The sequence below is a fragment of the Dipodomys spectabilis genome, unplaced genomic scaffold, assembly GCF_019054845.1.
Source record: "Dipodomys spectabilis isolate Male_0828 unplaced genomic scaffold, ASM1905484v1 ptg000324l, whole genome shotgun sequence".
Lineage (NCBI taxonomy): Eukaryota > Metazoa > Chordata > Mammalia > Rodentia > Heteromyidae > Dipodomys > Dipodomys spectabilis.
The window spans coordinates 1,707,729-1,724,566 of NW_024871001.1; the positions used below are offsets into that span (position 1 = coordinate 1,707,729).

The 16,838-nt window shown below is 34.1% G+C and overlaps 1 protein-coding gene across 1 annotated transcript in view; it reads left to right on the forward strand.

The window, feature by feature from the left end:
- The first annotated feature begins 6,843 nt into the window (after positions 1 to 6,843).
- Positions 6,844 to 16,838, forward strand: part of Cfap47 (cilia and flagella associated protein 47) — a 236,069-nt gene continuing 226,074 nt past the window's right edge. Inside the window, exons 1-5 of the mRNA XM_042702461.1 lie at positions 6,844 to 7,038; positions 7,569 to 7,720; positions 8,592 to 8,707; positions 14,692 to 14,830; positions 16,556 to 16,784. Of these exons, the coding sequence (XP_042558395.1) occupies positions 6,844 to 7,038; positions 7,569 to 7,720; positions 8,592 to 8,707; positions 14,692 to 14,830; positions 16,556 to 16,784 (831 nt within the window). The remainder of the gene's footprint in view (positions 7,039 to 7,568; positions 7,721 to 8,591; positions 8,708 to 14,691; positions 14,831 to 16,555; positions 16,785 to 16,838) is intronic.

Below are 16,838 nucleotides of genomic sequence, written 5' to 3' on the forward strand. Positions count from 1 at the left end.
TGCTTTCATACTTCTAGTCACAGGATGTATCTTTACTCAATTCTCCCTTTCTCCAGCCAAGGTTCTACAAAAATAAAATATTGGTTCTTTAATGCAAAGTTAAAAAGTAACCATGTTTGTAACCTGCACTACATAGTTACCTATTGTAATTTCCATGGCCTATCTGTGGATGAAGCTTTGGCCAAGTCTTTTCTATGTCTTTTGAAAGGTGTGGAAGAAAGGAACCATTTTATGTGTTTAAAAATAACAACATGAGTAAGTGGCACTGTGGCTCAAGCGGTAGAGTGCTCCCCTTGAGCTGAAGAGCACAGGGACAGTGACCAAGCCCAGAGTTCAAGCCCCACGACCGACCAAAATAAATAAATAAATAAAAAATAACAATATGATTTTGAATGCAACATCTATTCAATGTGAATAAAAACTCATGCTTTTTACTATATTTAGAAGGAATTTTCCATAATACTATTGTTAGAAATGCTGAGCTGTGAAAAATCATGTCTAATGAGTTCAGTATGTATTTACACATGCCATTAACTGCTGTTGCTGTAGCTTTTAGTGGATGTTTTATAAGCCCCTTAAGAATGAGCTTTATTTGTGATAATTACAGCCTGACAAAAAAGGAAATTTCATCAGTATAATAATACCCACAACAATATATTTTTCTTGATCCCATCCCAAACTACAAGTATAACTCTAAATGGTAACACTGAAGTCTTTATCTCTGAGTAAAATAATCTTTTGATCTAGAGACCCAAGATTTATTACTTATACCCACCTATGCTGTAGAGCTACTTCAAAATTGAAATGCTCAAACTCAGAAATTGCTTTCCAAACAATTCTTCTTCATTTTATCTAACTAGTGGGTATTTAAAATGTTTAATGAATAGGGCTGGGAAGTTGGCTCAGTGGTTGAGTGCTTGCCTTGCATGCATGAGGCCCTGGGTTGGATTCCTCAGCACCACATGAGCAGAAAAAATCCAGAAGTGGAGCTGTGGCTCAAGTGGTAAGATGCTGGCCTTGAGCTAAATAGCTCAAATGTTTAATGAATAAATGCGGAGGCAAAATATAGCAATCCAAATGTTTATATGAAAAAGGTAAATTAAAATATTTCCTTTATTTTTATTAATATTGGTTCACAATTTTAGCAAGATTTCTATATAACAAAGAAAATGAATCAGTACAGTATTTAATTTGGTGCATATTAATTGTCTTACTGTGAAATTGCAGTAATGAAAGTCAATTTATTTTTTTTTAATTTTATTTTATTTTATTTGAGAACATACTGTACAGAGGGGTTACAATTACATGGGCAGGATAATGCATACATTTCTTACCAAGCATTGCAGCCTCCTCCTTTGATGAAAGTCAATTTAAAGAACACAGTCAAAATTTTTTTAAAAGAACCTAAAAGGTAAGAAAACCAGGCATCTAATTTACAGGAAAATCTTTTAAACATAAACAGTTGATACAACCTAGTGACAAGCATGCAAAAATTATATTGGATGCTTCCTTAAATATTATTATTAATATTAAATAATAGTTCATTGTTTCATTCAATAAGTATTTACAGACTATTCATAAGGTATTTATTTACTTGTCCAATGTCAGGGATTGAACTCATTGTAAATTTGGCTCTGCTTGTTTGCTTATAGTTGCCAGTCTTCCATTTGAGCCACACCTCCAGTCTCCTATTTTGTTGGTTACATGTAAAGAAGAAATGGCATATTTCTTCCCAGGCTGACCCTGTGATCTTCCCAGTCTCAGCCTTTTGAGTAGCTAGGATTATAGCTGTGAGCACAGGCTCTCGGTATGCATCATCATTAAATTATTTATTATAGAAAAGTGAATAAAACAGTAATAGTAAAAGCAAATAATTGCAATATAATATAATAAATCATATTTAGAAGCTGAAATAAAATTATGGTCTGTTGTATAAAAGGAGGGAAGGTAGCTCATTATATGACTTAAAAATTGAGTAGGGCTTTTGTATTCCATAGAATACAAAATGAGCACCAAACTCATGAACATTGGTGTTGTCAAAGATTAATTTACTCTATTTGTAACAAATGTTAGGCTCTTTCAGTTTGCAAGCTATGTGCTCAGTTTCCTTTGTGTATAAGGATGTATGTCAACGATAAAGGCAGGAATAATAGCCACATAGACTCATAAGTCAGTAGTCAATCAGAACACAACATGGACTTAATGACTGAGTTGCTGGCTTCTTCTGTAAATAATGTCAATACCGTAAATCCTGTATATACCATAAATCCTGTATATACTGAATATCGAATTTATTCTCCCACTCTCCAACTTGATGTTCATACAGCTCATGGGTTTTTTTATTCACTTACTACTCCGAATTTAGTGAGACAGTATCTGAAAAACAAAGGTAAAATGCTAAAAGGATGCTGGGTGCTGGTGGCTTATATCTGTAATTCTAGTTACTCAGGAGGCTGAGATCTGAGGATCACAGTTCAAAGCCAGTCTGGGCAGTTTGTGAAATTTTTATCTCCAGTTAACCATCAAAAAAAGCCAGAAGTGGTAAAACAGGCTCTGGTGGCAAATCTCTTTTAAATTGTCACAGTGTAAACTGTCTCTGCAGGATTCTATGTATTCTTCACAATGTTTGGCTGAACTACACTTCTATACATGAAGTAAATATCATTAGCATCCCCACCAAAAGATAATTCCAAGTCTTGACATGGATATATGTCACATGTTACTCATATTGTCTGTTTTATGAGTTCTCATTATGTGTGTTATATGTGTGTGTTTTAATTCTGTGTAAATTTATCATCTTTATTAATTCACATCTCCACTAGCAAAATCATAGTACACCAATAAAAGAATTCCTTAGCTTTTCCTTTTATAAACGATATTCAGATATCTTTTGCCACTCCCAATACCCAACCATTCATATTTCCTTCATTTTCAAAATGTTGTCATTTTCAACATGCTATATAAAAATCATGCATTTTGTTATCATTTACAAATATATTTTTTATTCACTACAGTTCTCTACAAATTCACTCTGGGTTTTTGCATGTAAATAATTCATTCTCATTACTAATATTTTATTCATGGATACATCACAAGTTCCTGTTGAATTGTACCAGGCTGTTTCCACTTTTTGGCTATTACAATGAAAACTTAATTATTAAAGGGTTGATATAGATTAAGATGCAGTTTACTCATAAACTGAAATGCTGAATTGTAACCCCTTCATACAACTACTTAAAGTTAATAAAAATGTAATGAAATAAAACTTAATTAGTAAAAGCCAAAGTTATATGCAAATAAATCTGTATTACTTTAGGATGAATCTCTATAACTGCAATTGGTGGGCTGTATAGTAATGGCATGTTTAGTCTAATAAAAATTTGAAGCTGTTTTCCAGAGTTGTTGCAAAATTTTACATTCTCATTACAAATTTGGGAATGTTCTTGCTGCTCTACATCTTCATCTGTACTTGATGTGGTCACTTTTTTTAACTTCAGAAGATGACAATTTACTATTTTCTCATCAACTAGCTCACTATAGACATACTCCCTATCTCACTACTTAACAATATAATTATGACTTAATTTAATGTGGATTTATATTCTGATTTGGTAAGAATCTGTCTCTGGAAATTATTTTCAATAATGAGCCACATTAGAGCTTATTGCTATTTCTCTTCTTATGTATAACTTTCCATTTTCCAAGTCATTTTATTCTTTGCTTCTATGTACTTACTACTAATCTATTCCCATAATTCCATTTCTAATTTCAGAATGCTCAAGTTGTCTAAATTACTTATCAACCCATTCAAATAAATAAAACATTCCATTGATTGATTCAGTCTTCCTGAAGTGATACTTCCTTGTTTTTACTACCTATTTACTAAGTATCTATCTATCTATCTATCTATCTATCTATCTAATTTATCACAGATTTTATCTCCTCCTAAAGCTGGGATTTTAGCTTTCGATTTTTGCCTAATGCTGATTTTTACTTCAAAGGCCAGCACTGATCTATTTGGGAAAAGCCTAGCAGTAGCTTTCATGCTCTATTGTCCAGAATTTGGAGTCTTGCTAACTTCTCTACTACCCAAAGTGAAAAGTTTAGCTTTCTGCATAATGTGATTCCAGGGGATTAGATGCTAGCCACAGAAACTGACTTGGGGCAGTAGTTGTAGGTCTCTACCTAATATTGAGATTCACTATGGTAGGCCTTATATTGGGTCTCAATTTTAAGTATGTATCTCTTTCTTCCAAGTAGAAAGCATTTCTGTCATGCTGCTTGGAATTAAAGAAGAATGATATGGGCAACTTTTCCTACCAGAGTTTTCAAATGTTCCTTTTGCTTTTATACTAAAACTAGTCACCTGGCTTCCTTAGCTGTGGACATGTGTGAGAACCTGTCCTAATTGATGGGAAGATCATCACTGGAGGACCTTATCCAACTCACTCTGTTTTCTGTTTGTTTTGAATTACTATTATGAAAAATGTTTTGTCATTATGTGTTATTTGCACAAGTTTAAAGTTACTATATTATCATACATGGTTGAAAAATTTAACTGAAAACAGCTGAGCCTTAAAAAAGACTGTTTATATGGTGATTTCTTGACAATAGAAATTAGGAGAATTTAAGAGTAAATATACATTTCACTTAAAATTGGCATTTTTAGTTGATAAGAGTACCTAAAAATAAAGAATGTTCTATATGAGACTGAGGGTAAGGAACTGAACTCCAGGTTTAGTGAACTTGGAGACCAAAGTGACAGTCTTCCCCAATCTTCCCTAGTTGATGAGAATATCAAGAGAACAGAAAAAATATTTTCCAGCTGACTTTTACTGCTATATCTTTTAGTTGTACATATAAATCCATACTTGAGCCAGTCATCATCTTGAGAGAAGCCCAAGGAAAGTTTGAGACTTCTTTAGTTTTGCAATTCTTTTAGGGATTGATTAAGGTGCTGTGCAGGGACTGTGGCTTGTACTCAGTTGAACCATGAACCTTTGTTGTTCATTCAAAGTTGTAAAATTGCCTTGCTCTGGGGTAGAAGGATATAGACATGAGTTTTACTATATGACAATAGTGACTAGTATTAAAACTTCCAGGGTTGATTCACATCTACTTATTCAACTAAGACAGAATTTTGAAACATGATACAGAAAATTCTACCACTTTCTAAGAATTGGCACATAATTATTACCATCTCAATCACTATTCTCAACTACTGACAATACTTCTAAGAAATCTACTCACTTGCTTTTATTTTTAGGGCTACTTACTAATCTCTCCTTTCTTGTTAAAAGTAAAGTAACTATTTATCAATTTTTAAGGGAAGGGTTTTTACAAAAGTATACAGGTCTTGAAGAATAATTCTTTGGCAGATGAAGAGGCCATAGGTCTCAGAGTAAATATCTCCTGCAATAGGAAGGAGGAAATAAAAGCACTTGGTATGTTTTGAAACTTTGAGAACATATTAGAATAAGGATAAGGGGACAGAAGAGGTTAGGCAATGTAAATTTGAACCTATTGAAAAAGTTCTCAGCTAGAAATGTAGACTTTAGATCATTGAATCTCAAATGACACCTTCATTTGTGAAATGAAGATTATATCCAGAATACCTGAGAACTGTCTGTACTCAGTGTTTGATCCTGGACCTTTAACAGTAGAATTAACTGGGCATTTCTTATAAATACACATTAGGCCCTACTAATATACTCCCCCAGAGGGACTGCTTTTAGTGTGTGTGTTTGTGTGTGTGTGTGTGTGTGTATTTGAAAAGAAGTAGAAGCTGGACATTGTGGTAAATACCTGTATCCCAGCTACTCAGGAGATGGAGACGAGGGAAGGCATTTTCCAGGTAAGCCTAGGAAAAGTTATTGAAACAAAGACATTATCTCAGAAACAAAAATACAAACAAAAAGGCTGGGGGGAGGGGTCTGGCTAGCTTGTGGAGGCCTTTAGCTCAGTCTCTAGGACGGAAAAAACAAACAAACATATAACAGCAACAACAAACCCAGCATCATCATATACGTACTATGTGGCCACTATTTTTACTTATTATCATTTGTTTTGTTCTTTTAGTGCTGAAACTTTCACTTACACTTGGCTTTTACTGATAAAGGTTGACACTCTACCACATGAGCTATACTTCCACTTCCAGCTTTTTACTTGTTATTTGGACCTAAGAGTGTCATGGACTCCTATGCCAGCACAGGCTGGCGTTGAACAATGAACTTCAAATCGCAGCTTTGTAAGTAGTTAGGATTACAGATGTGAGCACCCAGAATCCAGATACTTTTTAAAATTTAATAATGTATAATCAGTATCTTTCTACATAAATGTACATAAAGAATTGTATTAGTAACCATCATGGATAGATCTTATCTCTCCGTATATATATATATTTTTTTGTAGATTCAGTCTTTTGGTATTGTAAGCAACATTGACTGAGAAGACTGTTTCACCTGAAATTCTGTTTTTGACACATCTTGCTACCTTAATGTACCGTTCGCTTAAATTTCACTGATCTTTAAAGTTACTCTGAAGAGAGTTACAGAAAAAAATGTCCCCTACTCCAAATACAGACTTAAAACACTGCAAGGCACATGAACTGCTCTGAGTTCTGGCCTGGCATAATGGATTTTCGCTACTTTAGTGACACCTGAGACTTTTGAATTATTTCGTCAGACCAGCACTTTCTGTCCCAGCTGTCTCCCTTTTGAAGCGTCAGTAGAGGCGGGGCTAGTATGCTGGCGCAGCGTCCTAATAGTCTCCTGGAGACAGTTGTTGACGTAAGTGGCGAGTTGGTGAAGTTGGCAACTATTTCTTGTTAGTCCAAAATCAGACATGGACATGGAAAGGTACTCCGTAGTCCCCAGAGATCTAGATGGATTGAAGAAGGAAGTTCAGGTGCGGGTTTCCCCCATGGAACTGAAATTCCACGATGCAGTAGCTGGAAGAATTTACCGCTCACCAATTACACTACACAATCTTGGCCGCTGGAACCAGAAAATCCGGTTTCAGGAGCCTAGCAAGCCACAGGTGAGATACTAAGGTCTACTGGAAAGAGAGCCTCCGGAAGGCCTCCTCACCAGAGCACCTCTTTTTTTTTTTTTTTTTTTTTGCCAAAGGTGGTAAAACTTGGGCTCCTGAGGAGATGGGGAAAGGACTGGACTTCACAGAGTTCAGGGACTTGAGTTGTGTGAGTGCGCGCGCGTGCGCGCGCTTGTTCAGGAAGACAGGATGGGAGAGGAGCTAGAATCATTCTATTTCTTCATCCTGGGTTTGAACTTTAGTTTGTCACTATCTACTTTTCATCTGTGCATTTTAATCTTATGATTCTGTAATTGCCCTATAATACTGTGAGAACAGAATAATTCCAATTAGTTTTTTTTAAGTAATTAAGAAAATAAAATTCAAATTTAGAAAAAGTTTGTATTTTTGTTTTTTGCTTTTCATATAGGAATAAGGCCTATGTTTTGACAAAAATTACAGTCATAAATACAGTTGCTCACATTACTTCCTTATAAAGAATTAAAATGTATAATTTGATTCTTTTTTTCCGTCTGAAGTTCAAACTGATACTAACTAACCTGGAAAAGGAGCTTGCTTCAGGCCTACACTTTACGGTGATGATAGAATACCATCCAATTAAAAATGAAGAGATTTCTGACCAGTTATTAATCACAGTGGGAAACAAAGTAATAGCGATTCCTCTCATTGGGTATGTATCTTTCTATTTCATGCTGATATTTTGAAGACTCTTCAAGTATAAATAAGGGTCAAAAGAATATTCTATATTTTCTCTGTTTTTTATCTAGAATTTCCTAATGAAGTTAAATGAAAAACATTTTTAAAATTATGGTATTTGTAATAATTACAAGCCTCTTCTGTATTTTTTGCAACAAATGATGATTATTGGATTTTTTAGGCTTACAGATACATTTAACTTAATTTTAAAGTATTATAAATTTACTTCATTGAATTTAAATATAACAGACTTTTTTCTTTTTTCTGGCACAACAGTTTGGGTTCAGGGCATCATGCCTGCTTGTTTGGCACTCTTCCACTTGAACCTAAACCATAGCTTTTTGCTGATTGTTTTGTAGATGGGGTCTCATAGGCTTTCATCCTCAGGCTTGCCTGGAAACATGATCCTCTGGATCTCAACCTCCTGAGTAGCTAAGATTATAGACATGAGCCACCAGTACCAAGTTGAATTTTTTTCTTTTAAAATTATTCTACTTGAGATTTGAAAGTGTAAATATGAATGTAAAACAAGATTGAATGTTTTGGAGATTAATTTGATACAAACTATTAATTTGACCTAGATGGTTGAGAATTTAGTAGTTTCTTTTTATACACCAAAAGTATGCTTTAGATTCTTGTCGAATTATTTGCTTTTAATTTGAGTGGCTTCTGTTCACATATGTACATGCACAATCTTCCTTTTCCTCAGAAAAATGTTTTATTAGATATTTTGTTTGTATCTACTAACTGCAGCATTAATTTTGAAATATTTTCTACTTTGAATGGATATTCCCAAAGGAAATTCCAAATTTTTGATGATATGCGTCTCTTTTCTCCTCCCTTAGGTTGATACCCTGTTGTCAGCTTGAAATTGAACCAGTAGTTGATTTCGGCACATTAGTTGCTGACAGTACAGTATATTGTAAAGAGGTTCATATTGTTAACCATGGGAAAGCTCCTGGTAAATATTTTTCTCATAGAAATTAATTTATACTTTTAGAAGAGTTACTATTTAATACCTTGCATATTTAATAGGTTTCTGATTCATAAAAATGTTTATCATTTGAAGTAGCTCAAAAGCAAAGTTTCTTAGTTTGACTGTAAAAGACAGAGAATGTGATAACTCAACAAAAATGAATTTGCCATTGTATAGTCCTTATTAACAAAGCCTGAGTCTCAGAAGAGAGGTGATCTCTCTGAGCTCAGGAGTTAGGGTGATGTCACAGTAGTAGCATTGTTCCCAGAGCCAATCAGAAGCAGAATTAAGGCACAATAACTTACTAGTTGTGTGAAGTAGGGAAAATATCTTTAAAGATATTAAACTTCAGATTGCTTATTTATGAGCTGGGACTAACAAAATTGTATGATGTTTAATTAGATACACATTTGAAATTGTGCTTTAGCCCCTAGCTCATCTTTAGCACTTGACAATTTTACCTTGATTCTGTGTCATATTTAATTTTGAATTTATATCATTGTTCCTAGAAGACTTTTACTAATGTTTTCCTGAGAGAATAATATTTCAAGTTTGTCCAGAATATTATTTCTGTAGATTCTTACTATAGCTTAGAAATTTCCATGAATGTATGTGTGTATATTCATGCACAATGTATACTTCTCATTGAAGGTATCCAGTAAACATAAATCCACTCATTCTTCCAGTCCTTTGATTACTTGGTTAGCATCTCAGATTGAATACTGGCAGTTCTCTCAATCTAATACGAGGACTAGATATAGAAAGAAGAGACTCTGACTTTCCCACTAACTGAAGTTGTTCTCTGGGACTACTTGATTGACATTTCTTCCTGGAAAGGAAGAAAACTGAAAACTGTTCCTCAATGGAGGTTGCTCAGTTAACTTGTAATGTTTTGGGTTTTAAGTAAGTATATGTCCAATACCTGTAAATTTATCAAATACTTATTATAAATAATCAAGTTTAAATTGATGACAAGTGACTGAGCTGTAATGACTTAGCTATTATGGTTATATTTTAGAGTAACAATAGGTACTTGAGAGTTTTTTGTACTATTTTATCTTCCAAAATTTCCCTTAACTATTATTCAGTCATTATCCTTCAGAGTTTTAATAAAAATGCTCTATCCTTTTTACTAAAATTTAATCAAATTGTTCAGTCAGTTCTACTACACATGAAGGCCCCCTGAGTAAAAAATAAATATGGCTTTAATTTTAATTAAATAATATAAATTTATTTAATGAAACGAAAGAAATCTAATTAAGTTGCAGTCTGAGGTCCATACGTTTTTGAAGAAATAATCCACATTGACTTTTAGAATTGTGTGCATATTTTGTGTTTGTTATATATACATATTAATATGGGTAAGAATATTATAACTGAGTACTGTGAAATGTTTTACTATTACTTTAAAAACTAAAATAAATGCTTATCAAGTAAATTGATTTTTTTATGACATTAACTTTAAGCTCATCCTTGGATTTGAATCACCTTATTTTTCCATCAATTGATAGTATGTATTACATGAGCTTTGTTAATTGCTTGTAAACTAAAGTTCTCATGAAGAACACACAACCAAAGATGATTTTTTTTTTTTTTGCCGATCCTGGAGCTTGAACGCAGGGCCTGGGTGCTGTCCCTGAGCTATTTCGCTCAAGGCTAGTGTCCCTACCACTTGCAGCCACAGCATTACTTCTAGTTTTCTTGTGGTTAATTGGAGATGATTCTCACAGCCTATCCTGTCTGGGCTGGTTTTGAACCATAATCCTCAGATTTCAGAGTCCAGTGCCCAGCAATTTAAATTTTTAAGCTGTCTCAACTTTTTTTAGAAAATGGAGAACAACCCAGATTCAAAAGCCACACAAATTTGTATAAAGGACTCTTCAGCTCAGTCATTGCTTTAGGTACCCTTAGATCACATGTGGTCTCCAAGATCTTCTTTTAAAATATGTTTTTTATTGTAAAAATAGTGTACAGAGGGGTTACAGTTACATGAGTAAGGTAATGAGAACATTTCCTATCCAGCATTGTTACCTCTTCCTTTGTTTTCCCCCTACATCCCCTCCCCACCTCCCCAACTCCTCCTGCCCCCCCCCCACCAAAGTAGTAAAGTTTGTTTTCAACATAGTGACTTGTACATCTCATTGTTACAATGGATCAACCTGTATCCCTATTTAAGCATTTTGTTATTTCCCTTCCCCTCCCCAAATTAGAAAAATGTATATATAAGATGCAGGACACTGACATCAAATACAGTGAAAACAAGGATTATACCGTGGGGGAGGAACATACCAAAGGAAAAAAAACTTAGTACATTATAAATACATTAAAAACAATAACAAGTAATAACAAACCACTTGTGTCCCTATCTTGGGGTTCATTTCACTTAACATCATCTTATATGGTCATATGTACATAGCTTTTGACAGTGACAAGATGATTTGTTTTGCACAGCTTATTAGGGACTTTTGACATAGTACTACTATCCTTTTTTTTGGATAAAATAAAACCAGTGCACAAAATGCTTTGTCTGTTTTTACCTCTCTCCTAAATAGAAGAGCAGTTAAAACTCAGGTCTTAATGGGACGTTGACTAAAGTCAACTTTGTGCTATATAAATTTGTACTAACTATAGTACAAATTTGGTTCTACCATTTATGAATTGGAAGCCACTGACAAAAAATTTAAATTTACTCTTTTAAAACATTTATGGCCTCATTTGTATATTACAGATAGCTGGGCATTTACCCTGCCATTATGGTGACGATTAATAATTTAATATATTCCTCTCTATATACTGTGTTCAATATATATTGAATATTGGTGTTACAATTCCTTCCTACCACCTTTCCACTCTTCAATTCTCTTTTGTTGTGTACTCCTATTTCTATACAATACCAAGCTCATTACCTGTCATCCAAAACGTTTTCTCCTTTACACTCAATGCTACTACTTTATTTTTGGTCATGTTAGAAAATTTTGAAAAAAGTCTCAATACCCTTTTTTCTACTACAACTTTACTGGTTCTGCCAAATCAGTAGCCTTACTTTTCTCTGTCCCATTGCCACTTTCTTACAATAGACTATCATATCTTTTGGTAAGTAAACCAAGCTAAATTATTTTTCTGAAGTTACATCTTACTTCCTTTGAATTTATTTTCTTCTACTTTAATGAGCACTGTATCTGTAAAGAAACAAAAATCTGAGCCAGGCACTGGTAGTTCATGCCTATAATTCTAGCTTCTCGGGATGCTGACCTCTGAAGAGCGTGGTTCAAAGCCAGCCCAAGCAGGAAAGTCCATGAGACTCTATCTCCAATTAACCACCAGAAAGCTAGAAGTGATGCTGTGGCTCTAGCTCTGAGCAAAAAAGCTCAGGGACAGTGCCAAGGCCCTCAGTTCAAGCCCCATGACTGACAAAACCAAAATTGAGCTAAAATATTAAAATTAGCACTTTTTTTTTTACCAATTTTAAAAAGTCATGAAAGTAGTTTCTTGTTTAAAAATTGTATAAAGATATATTAATTTTGTATAAAATAATAATGTTAACATATCTATTATTGTAAAGTATTTATAAAGATTGAGAATGTTCTTTGGGTTTTATTGCGAATAACTTTTGAACATTCACTCACATTCTTTTGTCAGATGATGATGGTGATATGATAATAATGTGATATTAATAAAAAAAGAAGACTGTCTAGGGAGGGATCAGCAGGACTTGGCTCAAGAAAGGAAAGAATACTGAGGGCAAAGAGGATCAAAGGATCCTAGATAAACACACACAGCACAGTGAAATCCATCAAATCCTGTTTGAAGAGGAGAGGAGAGGAGGAAGAGTATTATGGAGTGGGTGAACTTGTTCAAAGAACACTGTACACTTATGAAATTATCACAATGAAATCCCTTCTTTTCATTAATGTATGCTAACTGAAAATTAAAGTAGACCAAAAATTATGCCTAGCTAATTATGCTATAGGAACTACTTCTCCAATTCAGCCTTAACTGATTCTTTTATTTGTTCTCCTAGAGAATTAAGACATTAACACTTTATTTAAAATGGGTATATTTTATGGCAGTAAAAAGGAATCTTAAATATTATGTCATTAGCATTCCCATAAAAATAGTTAGTAAAATTGCTATTTTGAATTTTGCTCAGTTCATCCTTGAATTAGCCAAAAATCTTTTTTTATGTTTTCAGTAACTCCATTTTGCTCATATTTAGTTATCATATATTAAATTAATAATTTCAGACAATATTTTCAAAGGTGATTTAAAAGTTGTGAATTGCAGATTCTCAGTGTTTATTTACGCAGCACAATCATTTGTATTAATATTTTATGATGACAAATAACACTGGTTCATTGTCCCAATTTGTTGCAGGTATTTTGGACAATACTTAGCACTAGGCAAGATGTAGAGTTCTGGGACCACAAAGATGAAATAGAGTGTCTGATCTCAGGGCTGGCATGTTTTAATGTAGACCCCAAACATTACATTAAATTGTAAGCTACCTTTGTTCTCAGAATGAGAAATCACTGTAACTTTTCATATGCCATTTAATTTCAGAAACATATTCTCTTTTCCATTACCTTCTGTGAATGGAATAATCTTTAGGAAGTACTAGTGGCTATAAGTGTGAATATTATATTTAGAAACACTCTGAGCTCTATCAATTATTAGCTGCAGTAAATATTGCTATGTAACAAGTTGTTTCAATATTCAGTATCTTTTCAAAACTTTTATAATGGTATCTGGATCTCTCACTTGCTAAGCAGGTACTCTATCAGTTAAATCTCACTCACAAATATTTTTTGTTTTACTTATTTTTGAAATAGGACTTCATGCTTTTTTATGAAGTCAGGCACAGACTGAGAATTTCTTACCTTTACTTCTTCATAGGTATTAGAATTGGTATCATAACACCTGCTACCCCATTCCATATATAAAAATTTTTTGTTTCTTTGTATAAAGATTGTCTTGAACTTCCTTCCTTCCTTCCTCCCTCCTTCCCTCCCTCCCTCCCTTTCTCTCTTTCTCTTTCTCTCTTTCTTTCTTTCTTTCTTTCTTTCTTTCTTTCTTTCTTTCTTTCTTTCTTTCTTTCTTTCTTTCTTTCTTTCTTTCTTTCCTTCCTTCTTTCCTTCTTTCCTTCCTTCTTTCCTTCTTTCTTTTCTTTTCTTTCTTCTGGTCATGGGTTTAAATTCATTGCCTAGGTACTTTGAGCTTTTTTGCTCATGGCTAGTACCCCACCAGAGCTCCACTTATGGCTTTTTTGATGGATAATTGGAAATAAGAGTTTCATAGACTTTCCTGCCCAGGCTGGTTTCAAACTGCTATCCTCAGATCTCAGCCTCCTGAGTAGCTTGGCATAAGCCACTGGTGCCCAGGCTGCTTTGTTTCTTACTTCAAGTGTATGGGTTAGTTTGGTTGATCTGCTGCACTTTTTTGTACTCTGGGGCATAGGCCAATGAAGTAGCAGTTACTAAAGGAAAACATTCGTCACTTTACTGTCAAGTACATTTGAATTTGAACTTGAATACTATCAATTCTGCTCAGATTTTATTGGTTAAAACCAAAATCAGGAGTTAGGAAACACCCATAGTTTACAAAAGCTTAAAGATGTGAATGCAGCTGAGTGTAAAACAGCTACTACATCAGCTATTTGACTTTGCAAAGGTAAGTCAGTGTTTCTATCATCTGTTTTTTTATTAAGTAAAGATAAAGAGATAAAGATTAAAAATATAAAGTATGCAATGTTCTTACCACATAGTAAGTGGATATTATATTTTAGCTACTGACTAGAGATGAGTTTCTAGATTTACAATTAATTATGCTTTTTCAGCAATAGACCATCTTCTATGTTGTGTGTGTGTGTGTGTGTGTGTGTGTGTGTGTGTGTGTGTGTGTGTCCCTTACTTGGACTATTAATGAAACATTATAAGGATCCAGATGTATACTATAACTCTTATTTTCCTTAGGTTTGTTTCGTACAGATTACCAGGGCCATTTGCCTATACTCATTGCTCCAACAACTGGTACTGTGAAACCTAAATCATTTGTAGTTATCAAAGTGGATTTCTGTGCAAACCAGCCCAGAATCGTGAATGAAGTAGCAAGGTAATATTACTATCATTCTAACTCTAGTAAGGATCTTAAACTTTTTTTGTCTCATAATTAATATATGCCTTGGATTTATATTATTTTTCTTTTATTCAGCAATAACTTAGTTACTACAATTTGGCCAGTAATATGGTCTCAGAAATACAAAAACAAAAAAACAAAAAAACCTAGAATGTGACATTTGGGTACACATATAGGAGTGAAGGAGTAGAAGAAGAAAGGGCTCAGATAACAGGTGATAGTTGAACCAAACACTTATTAGTAAAATAGAATAGTCAGCAAACAACAGTAGTATGATTGTGTGTGTGTGTGTGTGTGTGTGTGTGTGTGTGTGTATGTGTGTGTGTGTGTATCTGTGTGTGTAGAAGGAATTGGTTTAGTGGTATCATTTCAGGAAGAAAAAAAAATACTTGCCTTAAAATCTTAGAGGTGTATATAGTGAGGGATCTGAGAGTAGTAAGAAATATAGAAGTAGGGGCTGGGAAGGTGGCTCGGTGGTAGGGCACTTGCTTTGCATGCATGAGGCCCTGGGTTCAATTCCTCAGCACCACATAAGCAAAAAGAAAAAAGCCAGAAGTGGCACTGTGGCTCAAGTGGTAGAGCGCTAGCCTTGCGCTGAAGAGCTGAGGGGCAGCGCCCACGCCCAGAGTTCAGGCTCCATAACCAGACCTCCTCCCAAAAAAAGAAATATAGAAGTAGAGGATATTTCAAGATGAGACCAGAAAAACAGAACCACACAGGATCTATGAAAGGACCTTATAAACCAGAATTATTTTTTTATGAGTTATGTCTGTTCATTGGAAGTGCAATAAATACAGTGGGTCACCACTAGTGTTTTAAAGGGTGAAACAAAAGATATTAGAATAAATCTCATATAGTAAGGTAAATGTCTTTCAGTGCTTTTGGAGTATACAGATGTGTTGGTTACTACATTGCAATGTAAAATATATTTCTTATTAAAGGCCATAGCACAAATGTATGAGAAACAGTTATAAGCTCTGATAGGAGTTTATATTTTATTATGAAGACTTTAAAGTCACTGAGACTTTTGGAATGGGATGTTTCAATTAGTTGACATTTTAGAAAAGCCATGGTAACAGCAGTGTACAAAACAGAATGGGGGCTGTGTAGGTGGCTCAGTGGTAGAGCGCTTGCCTTGCATGCATGAGACTCTGGGTTCGATTCCTCAGCAACACATAAGCAGAAAAAGCCAGAAGTGGAGCCATAACTCAAGTGGTAAAGAGCTAATTTTGAGCTGAAGAGCTGATGGACAGTGCCAGACCCAGAGTTCAGGCCCCATCACCAACAAAAGCAAGCAAACAAACAAAAAAACAGAATAGGTTGTACAAATATGGCATAGGCATAGCCTTACTAGAGATCCTAGAAATATAGCAAGAGGAAACAATAAAGGTCTAAACTAAGGTAAAAACCTGGAGGTCATTCCATTGAGTTCTTTCTGCAGTCAAGTTGTGAGTTTGTTTCAAACCTTATTGTTTTTATTAGACTATGAATTAAGTTGCACATATGATGTTCTACTGTGAAGACTCAGACAGACTACAGGACCTGATAATCTCTATAATGTATGTGAAAGGAACTGCTCTTAAGCTATTAAATTTTAATTATAATGTCATTTTACATAATTTTATCAAAATGTTTAGAAGGAAATAAATGGTACAATTATTATTAAATATTTATGCATGTGCATATTTTATTTTCTTGTAGAGTGCGTTTACAAGGTCGTCCTGATATATTTTTAAATATCAAAGTTCATGTGGTTGAACAGATTATTGAATTATTTAACATGAATAATAACAAAAAGTTGGAATGTATAAGATTCGGTTCTGTTTTTTTTGGAACATCAAAAATTGAACATGCAATTCTACATAATAATAGCCCTCAAACCATAAATTGGGTGGCAATAATGGAAGATGATTCTGTTGGGGAAGAATTAGTAAGTAAATCATACAACAGGTATAACAGGTTTTATAATTTTAAACAGCTCCTT